The 14,287-nt window shown below is 40.4% G+C and overlaps 1 protein-coding gene across 3 annotated transcripts; it reads right to left on the bottom strand.

Annotated features, from left to right (window-relative positions):
* Nucleotides 1–781: 781 nt before the first annotated feature.
* cops7a (COP9 constitutive photomorphogenic homolog subunit 7A) lies at nucleotides 782–12,088 on the bottom strand. 3 transcript variants are annotated; one of them, XM_063878383.1, is made up of 9 exons: nucleotides 11,996–12,088; nucleotides 7,600–7,722; nucleotides 6,221–6,296; nucleotides 5,452–5,540; nucleotides 4,577–4,779; nucleotides 4,034–4,139; nucleotides 3,144–3,313; nucleotides 1,992–2,047; nucleotides 782–1,261 (listed from the first exon to the last, which is right to left on the bottom strand). In XM_063878383.1, the coding sequence occupies exons 2-8, from the start codon at nucleotides 7,720–7,722 to the stop codon at nucleotides 2,020–2,022; spliced, it is 795 nt and encodes a 264-aa protein (XP_063734453.1). In that variant the 5' UTR covers nucleotides 11,996–12,088; the 3' UTR covers nucleotides 782–1,261; nucleotides 1,992–2,019. The 3 variants fall into 3 exon arrangements, with proteins under 3 accessions (XP_063734453.1, XP_063734454.1, XP_063734455.1); XM_063878384.1 differs by having other exon boundaries at nucleotides 2,011–2,047; XM_063878385.1 differs by lacking the exon at nucleotides 1,992–2,047 and having other exon boundaries at nucleotides 11,996–12,045.
* Nucleotides 12,089–14,287: the final 2,199 nt, after the last annotated feature.

Genomic DNA, 14,287 nt, shown 5'->3' with positions numbered 1-14,287 from the left:
AAGTTTTAACGACCGTCTAGTTATTAGACACATACCAGCGAGATGCCGCAGTAATCTGTAACCGCGGCGGGCAAAAGAAACCAAAGCAGGAGTTGGGAGTGAACTCAGATCTGCCGAGTCATCCCTCACACCAATAACAAACACACACTTCCTCGCCAACAAACACTCTGCGAGGTGAGCAGCTGTTAGAAATCGCAGCTCTGCTAAAAAAAAAAAACTGTGATCCAATGAAGCTCAATCACACCGACTGAAATTAACAAGACTATTTATAGAGGTGGAAGGGGTGTGTGGAGAAAAATGCAGGGTTGAATGAGACAGGATCTTAATTTCCCTCTCACTGTTGCTGCTGGTCAGATAATTGCCACCATTAATGTCACGCAGGATTAAGAGCGGATAGAGAATTGAGAGAATTAAAAGACAGGGCGGGGAATGATTACGGCGGTCTCTCGCTGGGTGGAAGAGGAACAGCGAGGGTTTCAGGCAATTTCAACAAGCAATTTTGACATTGAAATAAAAGCTCTGGGCAAAACATACGCACATGAAATATGAATGCGCTTGGTGTGTGTGTGTGGATGTGTGTGTATCCATGCTGGTTGTGCACAGGGGAAGCCTCAGCTCTATAATACATTAGTCTCTTTAGGGACGTGCCCTAATTAATGGCTTGACCTCCTAACGGTAGCCCCCCTTCTGCGAGTTAGCATTTAGCTGTGCACCCTCCAGAGATGCACTTTGAAGTGCGTGTAATAAAAGAACTGACAGTGACATTAATGAGACGGTCGGGGTAAGTACACGGCTTTGCTTTATTTCCCAAACAATTTATATTCTGATTTTATACAGAGAGAAGAAAAGAAAAAAAAACACGCAACATAGAATCTAAACATTTTTAAATCAATACGCTCACACACTGATCCAGGTTCTGGTCAAAGGCAACTGATTCCTGCAGCAAGTGTGTGCGGTGTGTGTGTGTGTGTGTGTGTGTGTTTGCACTAGCCAATTAGGCTATTAGAAACAGCCAGAGTGGATGTCACACCCGTCATCTTCCATCAGCCGGTGTGTGTTTCTAAATCCGTCACGGTGACAAGAGGAAAAAAAGTTCCCATGAAGCTTTCTGGTTTTATTGTGAAGAGTGTGAAAGGTGTCTTTGATCATCTGTTTGTCCGTCAACATGTGTCCCTGAATCAGTGAGTGTCCATCAGTGCCTCCATCTCCACGGCTCAGTCTTCAGTTGGACTTGGACCAGATCTTCCCACTGCCACGCAGGCTGAGAGGGAAAAATAAATCAGGATTATCAAAATAATGTTAGACTTTACATGATTACTTTCCACTCGCACAACTAAACCAACATATTACTGATGCAACCGCCGTGCAACAAACAACTCATACAAGTGTTCAGCGATCCTAGACCTTTTCCAGAGACAAATTCAAGCATTTATTTGGGATTTTTAAGATTTTCCAGCACCTTTTGGTTGTAGTAAAATACACATTTATATACAATGAATTGTACTAACGATTTTTACTCCTTCAACATGTTTAAATTTGAGGTCAATGTACTGTAATACTCCAGGGCAGAGGTGTAGAGTAACGAAGTACATTTACTCAGAGGTAAAAGTGTACTTTTACTCCACTACATGTATTTAATCTTTTAGTTGCTAGGCAGATTAGGATTAATGATGTGAAATATAATCAGCCCTTAAATCAGACTTTAGTTCACCTGCAGTAAATCCAGCAGCTACCCTGCAGTATACAAAGCTATTCAAACTAGCTGCACCTTTACCAGCTCTGAGAACACTTTAATGATCAATCATTATAAAACATATCAGAGATATTATTCTGAAATGGACCAATCAGACAATGACTACTTTTACTGTCGCTACTTTAAGTACATTTAGATGAGAGTACTTTTGTACTTCAGTAACTGTTTGATTGCAGGACTTTCACAGAGTACAAACACATTTCAAAAACGTTTCTGGAATTTCCAGCCTTGTACAAACTCTGTGTATCTGGTAATACTTTTGCATTTCAATTCGTCCCTGGGGATTTTCCATTTCTGCAAATCAAAAAAGAAGTCTATTAATAACCGCGGCACCATCAGTCCCGGCCTTTAAATATCTCCATAAAGAAATGGTGTCAAAACTCATTTTTCAATTCGAGGATTGAGGTTAAGCTATCATTAATTTGGATTTCCAAACATTAAGTGGATCTTCATTTGAATGAAGTGCGGCGCTGAGTGACGAAAATTACAGGGCTCTGTGCCTCCTCAGAATATGACGAGCAGCCAGAAAATAATCACTGCTTTCTGTTCGGTGGCAACAACATAAACAGCAGGCGAGAGGAGCAGCTCTTCTGATCACTGGAGGGGGAACGTTTCTTTCAGAAGGAAAGTACGCGAGGCATTCGTAGATCCAGTGACATTTTACTATTCAGGACAGATGTGAAATTAGCCATCGGTAATTGTGCCGGATGGAGGCAGAGCAGGAAGAGAGTCCCTGATAGCAGAGTTCGGAAAGTGCTGCAGAACACTGATGTTCCTGTGATAATAAAGTTAATTCATGCAGACACACGCTCACACGGAGGAACCACTTACACCAGCAGCTGGCTTTTTAATGCTTATTAAAAAACATAGAAACAAAGCAGTGCTGTGTTGAATTGACTTGGCTCTCTACAAAAACATCCCACTAATGGCTTTATTTTTGTGTCTGAAGTAGTCTTTATAGTGCTCCGTTTATAACTAGGTTAATTTGTTGTGTTTAAAAAAAAAAAGGGCCTTTCAAAAAGCCACAGTAACAAAGTGTTTTACAGGACAAGAGCAGAAGCAGCAATAACATCAACTTAATGGAAGAAACCTCCAGCCTTTTTGTTTCAATCCTGTGACTTGCGGGAATAAAAAGCATTTCCTGCTGAGAGAGAAACTCCTCTTCTTGATTTAACAGCGCAAAAACAATTCTGAATAAAACATAATTTCAGGATATTATTCCACATGGCCAAACATACTTTATGTGTTCAATTTAGGAAATGTTTGCCCATGCTTTATGAATGCAATTTCTATGCAAACTCTCGTCTAAAAAGCCATAACATCCAGAGAGCTTCATTATTCTGCAGACTCCAAACGGTCCACACTAAAAGCGGGACGACGCAGCACTCACCCCTTCACTTTGGAACTTTTTTTGCCGGGTTGTCGTGGTTCCTGAGAGGAGGCGGGGTCTCGTGGCTCTGCAGGCTGATCTGCGTCCTGATTCGAGGCGGCTCCGGCGGGGGCGGGGCCTGACGACGGAGAGGCGGCGCTGGCCTTTAACGTTTTCTGTAGGTTTGAGACCTGAGGGGAAAGAGAAGACAAGGGACGTTCATTTACCTTCCTCTTTCTCAAGGTTTTTATGCCGGAATAAGGCGTTATGTCATCCAACTGTCAAATAAATACTACATTATTTGCAAGAAAAATGCATCAATCACTACTTTCATTAAATGATGGGTCTGTTATAACATGTACAGCATTCAAAACACAATCCTGACTAAAGGCACTTAAACATATTCAAGTCTGTCATCAAGATATTGTCCTCCTCTTAATCTTAGTCAAATAATTGCATTTCTTTTTATGCTTTTTACCTAAAAATTATGTTTTTATTTTGAGTAAATTCAGTCTATTGATCAAACAATTCAAAGGAAAAAGCTAAACTTGTAGTAACACACATTTGGGTGATGCTTTACACTATATGATTTATAAAACTGTCAATCCACAACAGACAGAAACTGCCCCGTTGATAGAAAAACACAAAGGTTACAAAGTCTTTCAATAGGCAGGCTTGTGCATCAACTCTTTCAGCAGCATGTTTATATCAAATGTAAGATGTATAAACCCGAGTTCATCCCCAAACTAGATGTACAAGTAAGCTATGCAGTGAGGAGGAAACTGAAAGACCACAAGTAGCTGGAAGCCGAAGATACTGAGACTCTGAAGAGGAAAGAGTCCCATTTACTGGACGTTATGTGGTGGGGGGGGAGAGTGAATCACTGCAGGCTGAAGAGATGAGGGACTAACCTCTGTTTCCACTTGGACTTTGACCTTTAACTGGCTCTCTCTGTATTGGTTTGCCCTCGAGACCTGCTCCTCAATTCCACACAGCACCGCCTCGCAGCCCGTGCACCTGAGAGCGAGAAGGAAGCCGAGTCAGAAAAACAGTAATTGAGACACAATAAATAATCTAAAGCTCGCCTGCACAGGGTCCTGCACCCGCCAGAGAGTCGTGTAGCAGGAGAAATACATATCGATATAAATCCACTGAACGACGCCAGTGAAGACTTTTTCTTGATTGGAAGATTAGTATTAACTGACCCATTTTATGTTGTAGAATAAAATGTAAAAACCTCTCCAGCTTGTTTTAACCAAAGATCTTATTTCTAAGATTATTAGAATTATTATTTCTAACCAAAAACCAATTTAAAAAAGACGTTGCTTTCGACACAAGGGAACCGGGAATTTCTAGTCCTGCACCACTGTATTCAGGCACAGAGCTTTTCAGGTGCAGGTTTTTAAAACTGGACCCGTGCAGGACTCTGATGTGCACGCAGAGGAGACACTGACCACTCCTGCAGCGTGTTGACGATGTTTGGGAGCTCGTTGGGACCGAGGTCACGTCCCACGCTGCAGTCCACCTCCACCTGCTGGTTCCTCTGGTCCAGTTTGCCCTGGATGATGTCGCAGTACACGGCGTCGATCAGCAGGTCCTCCAGCTCGCGCACGTTCTTCAGCTCCAGCTGCTGCAGGAGCAGCGAGTACGGCAGGCACTGAGGGAGACATAAAGGGACTTAACATTGGCAGATGATTCAATTCCACTTTAAAGGTTTAATTTTAAATGACAATAATGTGCGGTAAAATTGCCTATTTATCTAAATGTCACTGCCGGAGCAAAGGGAACATTTTGAGTTGAACAATCCCCCACTGGGCAATTAGGGAGTTCAGGCCTACATGACGGGAAAGCAGTGACATATTAAGGATAAAATCAGGGGCAGGAGGGAAGGGAGGAGTAGAAAATGAGACAAGTAAAAAAAAGAGCCGTCGAGAATAATGAATCAATTATTAATCAGGAGCAGAGAGAGGAAAGGGCATGCAGACATGTGCAGTGTGGTTGAAAGGTGTGATCAGAGGTGCTTTAAGAGAACATTAAATACTTCATCAGGCACAAGGAGAGACGGGGGAGTCTAAACTGTAGTGACTGTGCTGGTAACTTTCCTGAGAATTGACAGAGAAATTCTTGTTTCTGTGATTATAATTTAGTTGAAATAAAAACAGCCAGAAGCTAAAACATTGCAGCAAACCTCAACATGAACCCTAAGAAAAAGAAGGATTATGTGCGGGATCGTTAACACATCACTAAAACTCGCTGTGGATGCACAAACGGTGTTTATTTTTACCACAACAGTTCATCTACACCTTGCGGAGAAAGGAAGCAGCTGTACCTTGAGGTTGGACGCCAGGCTGATGATGGACAGGTGGCGGAGTTTGTTTCTCTGAGCGGGGGTCAACTCAGGGAGAGAGGCTGCTCTCTCTACAGCAGCAGAAACAGGATACAGAGAGAGGGGAAATATAAAGAAGCAGTGTGTAAGTGTCACTTTGCAGAGGGTCAAACTGAGGCATTGCTTATTACTTTGAAGTGTAATGTGATGCTGGGACACGGAGGTGAGTGTGGAGCTTTAAAAGCAGCCAGAGAACGGAGTCAGGGAGGAAGTGGGTCTCCAGCGACTCTCACTCCTGCTGCCATGCTCCCCTGGTGACGGGACCCACATCCCAGCAGCTCTGACAGCTCCTCTAAGGCTCCACTGCGCTATGAAAGTAAATTTGCTGCCTGTCGGCGCGACTCCAAAGGGAAGAGAACAATAAAGTAGGCTACATCCTTTTTTCAGGCTATTGGTTGATGTTCGGCATAAAATTAGACATAATTAAAATTCCACTTCTTGTTGAAGCAGACGGAAAATTAAGTCACAAAAGATGAGCTTATTGTCTAATTGTGCCGGGACCAGAGGACGATCATCCAATCAGAACGCTTAATGATGAAGAGCTGCCCAGAGCAGAAATATGTACTCCAGGATCTTTGTGCCCAACATGCCTGCGGCGTCTCAGGTGAGGCTGTTTAAGGAACCTGCCTTCCAGCAAAGAAATAGTGCTCATAATAAAACGAGTCGCAGGGAAGCCCTATCACTTATTTACACTGCGCTGCCACTGCAATACCTTTGTAGTCGCAGTAGGTTCCATAAGCAAACAGATTGAGGAGCTGGTACATCGGTGCATGAGGGCCATTCTCCATCTGCGGCGGAGAGGGAAGATGAGGAGAGACAGAAACAAATGATGAGGTAATGAGAGGAGACTCTCCACACAGAAACTACACAGCTGCATTTTATCTTTGCACATCATGGAGAGGTCCTGCTGAGAGAGAGTGAAAGAGACGGACCGCATGAAGTATGCTTATAGTCAAGACACTTATTTTGAGAGGGGTTATATTCACACTGACATCCGTCTGCACTGATCCTTATCCCACTTCAGATCCCTGCTCAGCATTCAACAGGGGATTCACTTTCATTGTGTTCCCTTTTGGCAGACTGAAATCCATTCTGGAAGACTTTAGACTGCAATGAATCTGTGTAATATTGATATATTCTCTGCTGCACCTCTTACAGTGAACACCAGGGGAGTGTTCACTAACTTTAGCTAAGATTACCATACAGATATGTTCAATATCAATGGCATGCTAATGTGTCGAGTTTGAGCAAACTCTTTGCCGTTGAGCAACATATATTTTATGAAAAGAAGACACTCAACTCAAGATCGGTGACAGAGTGAGTTGGGGAAGTTAATGGGGGTTGTATTTACCTTTAAAACTCCTTGGACTAAATAACTAAAGTGAACAAATAACTTTAAAGGGCATTAAAGGTCAGAACAAAACACATTGATGCAGTAAAACCTCTGAGGGAAACTGGGCTGAGCTTTGTGTTGAACTCCTCTGTACACATTCCTCTGGTCTACTACTTTATCTGCACTAAACCTTGGTGTGGTCCTTCAGTAAATAAAAACAAAAGTAATTTCACTGTTCACTGCATTAAATAGGGGAACAATCCTCAGTAAATTTCCCCCCTGGTCTGGCTTTTTCTTAATCCTTTTCTCAAAGAATGGAGCAGTGATGCAGAACATCTGTACTGTTGTGTAACCGATCATTTCGCTTCTAAATTAAAGTGTAAACTGCGTATTCTTATGCAGGTTTTGCGAACAAATAGGTTGATAATGTACCGTTTGAAACTGAAAGCTGCTTCACGCCAAGGATTACTAAATATGGAGGTGATAATTGGTGAGTCGTGACCTAGATTACGTCATTAGTGCACAAAGATACAAATATGCATAGATGAGTAATGGTGTTCAACGTGGTGAGGAAATACTTGAATTGATGCTGCGCTGACCCCTCTTGATGCAGTCTGATTAGATTCTGCCGATACAGTAACACCTGTGAGATGGACTTTCTTGTTGTGATTTAGATGGATTTTATTTCATGCCAGGTCTGAAAAGGTCTCAGACGACACATCGGGTGAGGAAGATGTAGTGAGAGAGAGCGTGATTACCTCTCTGACATTAGGCAGCTCCAGGATGTCAGAGAAGACGTAGAGGCCGGGGGTCTCCAGCAGAGAGCTGACAGCCTGGGCCAGCGCCGGGCCGGACAGAGACAGGAGCTGATCCACCTCCATCTGAAGCCGGCGGACACAAGAGACACAGAAGTTAGCAGGTTTGGGAAGCACAAACAATCCAAATGTATCGAAATCGGGACTAGTGCAATATCATAGGTAAAGTTTTGTGGCGCTGCAAAGAAATCCCACCAACAAACTATCAAACAGAAATAATAAAATATCCTGGTTTGGTACAAAAACACCCTTTTCATGGATGATGTTTATTAAGATAATTTCCTCTAATATATCAAAACATATCGCGATTGCAGTTTCGCTCAAAATAAACGCAATTAGTATCCTTTTCCATTTTGTGTAACCCAAGAGCAAGTTACACAAAAGTGCTTCAGAAGAACACATAACAGCAGCAGAGGTGCGTAGAAAGTAAGGATAAAAACCAAGGATATTATGTTTCTAACCACTTTAGCTCTACCATGCTTACCACAGAACACCTGTCATAAGCTTTCATGAATACTTAAGAATGGCAAATCAATATGTATGAACACTAGCTCTCCACACAAGGTCTTCTAAGCCTCTCGAAAAACCCAGTCCAGCCACTTGTGGCCAGCTGAAAGGACATAGAATTGAGTGAACAAAACTCCTTTTGTATTTATTCGTCTAACAGTCAAGTGCTCTTAACTGAAGCACTTGACCCACAAATTACCTGGAGAGCTACTCAGATAGCGGAGGGGATGCTGCTCTAGGCAGCAACAATGCAGGCAACAATTGCAAAGCAGGGCATGGATATTCATCAAAACCGTTTCCCTGAATAGAGACACGATGCTAAAGCACTCTGGGCAGGGGGCATCACCAGAATAATTACCTAAGCAGTAACAGGAATCTGCCTATGTCTCGAGGAGAAAACGAATCCCGGAAGACTAAATAAAAAGGACCATTCACTGGTTCTTTGGTCTGACTCTGGCTCTCTAGTCCACAGTGAAAAATGATGATACAGAATCCGAACAGAGGATGTCAGTCTGTTTCTACTCTCTATGTGTTCCTTGCTTCCAGTTGAAAAGCGATCCAAACTGTCAAATACTTCAATGTGAGGAGCGGTCCTGATGCTATTTTAAAATATCTTAATCCCAGCACACATATCTTGGGACACAGAGGAAGTTCAGTCTCACAGATACATGATAAAAGTATTGCAGTTGCATCAGAATGGTTTTATTACCTGAGGCCATCCCCCTGAAATGTATGCAACTGAGTCTGGATACCAACTGCTGAGCAAAGACTAGTCTGACTGGCTCTTAGCAGAGACTGTATATATTAAGGCTCTTACTCGTCCCAGTTGGTGCTGAGGCTGTTTTGTAGTATCCTTAATTTGAGACATTTAGATGCACACATGCACGTCTTGTGAGGTGTAAAGACCATTGTCCCCGGCAAGCTGGAGCTGAACAGATGAGCGGGCGTGTGTTGCAGCCAAACAAATTTCACCTAGACCATTTCTGAAACAGAACTGCTTTTGATTTCATGAATTTTTAAAAGTCAAATGAGGCTGGATTGGATCCATCTGTGGGGTTCCATTGAATTTAAAAAGGAGGAAAGCACTGGCTGAATATATGGGAGAGATTGCTGGAAAAAAACAAAGTGGATCTGCTCAATATGCAGGACGCAGCTTTCAAGATAAACAGTACCACAGCAGCGGTCCAACTAAAATAGGAGGAATAATGGTAACACTACAAGAATAATACTGCAAATAAGTAAGAATAACTCAAAGAGTGCCACAGCGAAACGGGCATGCATACCTGCTCATTGTGATAAATGACTTGTCATGCGGTAACGTCCTTACATAATGACAGCATTGTTGTAGCTGTACCACTTCCACAATTCAGTTAGCCAATTATTGTCAACCATGTTTAATTGTTTACCACGACAACGTAATATCAACAAAAACAAATTGTATGAAAAGGCTTCTCGTGTACCTTCTCTTCTATTTTGCACGTTCAACATTCAGCATTTGTTTCCCTATAAGGTTTAGCTGTATTTTTGATACTGTTCATAAAATATGAAAAGGTTCACAGCCACTAGAGGTAAAGTAATATAAACTCGTATTTAGTAGCAGTAAGCTTCCCCTGTTGTCCAGTAAAAACTCACTAAAGCAGCACTCACTGCTGCAGACGCTCAGCTCTAATAAGAAGTGGTTCATCAATCCCTTCCATTATCCTCTTATACCAAAACGGATCTTAAATGGGTCTGAAGATAACTGCAAACCACTCGAGAATTGAGATTTTAATGAAATGAAGCGCAACTTGGTGAATTATTTCAATGCTGAATTTAGCAGTGTCTCAACAGATTTGCTGACAGATATTGGAGCTTTTTATGACGAGCAAGTGAACTGGGTATCAACCGAACCTCCATTTTAACTTAAATGATCTCCATAAATCCAATACCTGTTAACAAAAACAGACTGTCTGAAACTCTGCTGTAGATCAATCATAACAAACTCATGCTCTACGGCCTAAAAACACTGCTAAAAGTCTAATGAACATTATGCACAACACATATAGGATACGTCCGGTAGTTGTTTTGATGCAGACGTAAAAAACATCACATCCTGAGTTTTAATATTTCATAATATACGAGGTAAACTCTAAATAGCTTCAATGAAGGGTTTCAATGATGCTGATACAGAATATCATGTATATGATACTGTGGAACCTTCAAGGAGTATAAAGTAAAACCAAATAGTGAAATTGTATATCAAAGGGTTCCTGGATGAAAGCACTGGTATTAAGATTAGCAATAAAGTGAAAGCACTGTTCCTTTTAGGATTAAAAAGTTAGAAATATATGGGAGCAAAGTAAAGTGCCTGAAAAATGTTGTGTCTAAGTCACTGTCAAAATGAACCCACTTATCGTTTCAGCACTAACGTTATGGATATTCAATAATAGGATACATATTGTTGACTGACTGAAGGTTTCGATCAAAGGCTCTGAAAATGTAAAAATGCAAATGTGGCTGGAACTAAAGAATACAACAAAAACTCAACAGATAAACACATGTTCTGAAACATAAACCGAACACAAACATCCTTATCAGTGTTTTTGTAACGCCACTTTGAAGACTATCACATTATTATGGTCGCCAAACATTGGAATTCTCTTCCAGCTGCGATGAAAGACTTTTTGAAAAATTAGATATTAAGCAACCAGTCATGTCAATGTTAATTTGAGCGTGATTCAGGCTATTAATTGAAATGAATTGTTATTTTATACTTGTACTGGACTGATGTAGTGGTATTTATTTGGTGACGTGTGCGGTTACACATTATTTTGGGTATTGCCATTATTTAGCAGGTGTAAAGAAGTAACTGCTATATTTGGCATAAATCCTCCAATTTACATTTTGAGAAGTTCTGTTTGTGACAAAACAGTCTCAAATAAGAATAGACAGAGACTTGAGTTATTAGACAAATAGATTACCCGATAGACACTCTTTACTATTTCAATAACTGTCTTGCATTTTTAATTGTTCAAATCATCAAGTCGTTTTGATGTGGAGATAAAGAAATGAGGTGGATGTCTCTTAGCTAAACAATTCAACTTGTGCAATAAATCTGTAAATAACTGCAATATACACTTCCACCTTTAATCAAATCAATTGGCTGCTATCTCACAATTGTTAATTGTCTTGGATGTGTATTTTGTAAAGCTTAATTGTGTCATTTCTATTTTCAACTTGAAATTATTACTTGTTTCCTTAGATTGTTTATGTTTGAGCCACCAAAACCCAAAGCAAATTCCTATTATGAGCAAACGTACCAGGCAATAAACTTGATTCTGCTGTTTTAGTCAAGCTTCTTAATTAATAATAAGCTATCTTTGGCTTTTTACTTGCTGTAAAAATGTACACTTCCCCTCTGTGGGACGAATAAAGGTATATTGATTCTGAAGTGATATATCTGAACTCCCTGATTGTCCCTATTTACACGCTAACGTTAGCTGCACCGCTAACTCATCTTGCATGTCAACAGACATTAATGCAAATGACATATGAAGTGCTCAATGTGCAAAACATATAGTTCGTCTCTGGTAGGAATATATTTATAAAGTAAGATGTATCTTTAATATGCGTGTTAGCTACATCGAGCTCAGTGTGTCATGCTAGCTCCGCTGCTAACTGCTAACCTACAGCCAGGCTTCACTTATCCGTTGACGTTAGGCCTCAGTTCCTTTTAATCACTTATAGAGGTTTAAATCACACTATTTATCCAGGGTAATAACAGGAAAATAGAATACACACGTAAATGCATTCGTGAAAAAGTTCAAATAAGGCTGTGTGTCTTAAAATGTACCTTGTTGTGTTGGTTTATGGCAGACAGACTCTCCTCTCGTTGACCAGTTCCGCTGTCAGCGCACGTACGACAACAAAGCAACGTAAGCGCTGATTGGACAGTAAGGCGGAGTGGGCGGGATAAGAGCAGCTGTCAATCATGCATCTGAACCAGTGGGTTAGAGAGCACAGCGTCATCTGGCGGTGATCCGATTAAAACCACCTGCAAAAGAGAGGATCAATATGTTGTTCACAAATTAAGTAAAGAGTCCCAAGATAAATCAGAGCAGACGGGTCACTTAACGGTTAAAAGGCAAAGGATTTGTCTCTTGTTATTGCCTTCTCTGGTTAAGTACTCTGCAATCCTTCATATTTACCCATCTGTGCCCAAAACAAGATCAATGATATCTAAAATTGTCCACAATATGTGTTGTGAATTGTCTGAAAGCTTTAAATCAGGTATAGACATCCCTTGGCCAAGTATCTAACGGTACACTTTTGAAATATTTAGATTTCAGTAACAATAACTGTTTGCTCAATAGTCAAAGTCTGGATTTTAGAAAAAATAGGAAAAACAATAACATTGCATTTACTAAATCTCTTCGATATGATTTATTGTACACAGCATATGTGTGCATAACTTGTGATATTCAACTACACAAGTTCAAAGACACCACATACTTGATTGTGCCCCTAACCTTCTGTAATACAACCATTTTCAAAATGGGTTTAGAGCAAGTGGGAGATGTCATTCTTATGAAATATAATGAAATATATGGAAAAACAGTAGTACCATACCCCTAAAGACTAAATATAGTGCTATAGAAACACCCACTTGTCAGCCAAATGATTTGACCAAATGTGAACATTAAAACTCAATTCAATATTTCAGTTGCAGGCACAAATGCTTTTCAATCCAAGAAGGCCAAATAAATTCAAACTCGCACAACTCATGTCCATACTAAGGCCACAATACGGAAGAAGGGGTGACTAGAAGTAGACTGCTTTGTTAAGATGTCACAAGCAAAATGTGTTGGAAGTCAATGCTCAGTATAGTAGGAGGGTGCAGTCACATACATGATACTGTCAACAGGATGTGTGGAAGTGTGGATAGAGACAGGAGGTAAGGTAACACTTGGTATTTAAAGAAGTGCAGTGAAGCGTCAAGATCAATTTGAAAGGGAAAATTAAACTAACCTTAACTCTACAATTCTGAAAATAATGGGGCTCAGTTTTGCAAAGTGAACTTGCTTATATCTCCCCCGAAGTTGAACAACACAGACAGACTCTGATAACCGTACCAAAACTTTAGCATTGGTGGCATTCAACTTTGCATATGAAGACCTTTTTCTAATGTCAGACCTGCAATACCTGACATTCAAATAAAAGTCCTTTGGTAGGAAAAACTAAAAACCACATTCAATAAAAGCCTCATTCATTGTAAATGGACAGGCAAAAACAGGTGTTATCTTATGTTACTGTCAATCAAAGTCCCATTCTGTTTGATAAATACTGACTTCATTTAAAAAATCACTGCACTACAACAATGTAGTTTCTTTAACATTGAATGGAAAACAAGTATGGAGAATTGCAATTCCTTTTCTTAAAGGTTCAGCAACGTTTGCATGAATGAAAGGACAGAATTTTCTATTGCATATTACAAACGATATTTGTTGTGTGTTTAATTATCTGTAATCCCAAACATGTAACAATTACTTTCCAGACTTTCAGTGGTTTGAGGATTCAGTTCTGCTGAATCACATTGATCTGACCGGTCCGTTTATAAATATGATCTCAGGGAACATCAAACCATGTCTTTGCGTGTCTGTCTGAGGTGGTTCGGTCTTCTCCATGTTCCTCTCCATGTTCCTCTCCTGACTGCTGGTTATTTGGCTCTGAGCTGCTGTGATCCCAGTATCTGAGACAGAGGGAGAGAGGAGAGGAAACAGGGACAGATAAGGTAAGCTATAAATAACAACTGTGAACGTTTCTGACAGATGTGGAAAACAGTCTCAACTCACCAGCCTTTAATTCATTGAAGTCCTTTTTTTAAACTCTGATTTATCTGAAGTTTTGATGAAAGAATTTGTCATTTTTGTGTCTCTTTATTTTGATGCTGTTAAAGTGAATTTATAATAATAATTTCAATATCTTTAAGTAAAACAGGCTACTTCTTTCTTTGTTTCCCTGTGATTTTTATCCATAATCAAAGAAAAATGCAGGCAAAACTTGGACAATAAATAAGATAAGCAATTTAATGTTGAAATTAGATAATTGTGTTGCAAAGTTGTCCGGTCTTCTTCCTTCTCTACAG

This window comes from Eleginops maclovinus, chromosome 3, assembly GCF_036324505.1.
Source record: "Eleginops maclovinus isolate JMC-PN-2008 ecotype Puerto Natales chromosome 3, JC_Emac_rtc_rv5, whole genome shotgun sequence".
NCBI classification, from domain to species: Eukaryota; Metazoa; Chordata; class Actinopteri; order Perciformes; family Eleginopidae; genus Eleginops; species Eleginops maclovinus.
Note: the sequence above shows the minus strand (reverse complement) of the source record. Positions and strands in the feature narration are given on the sequence as shown.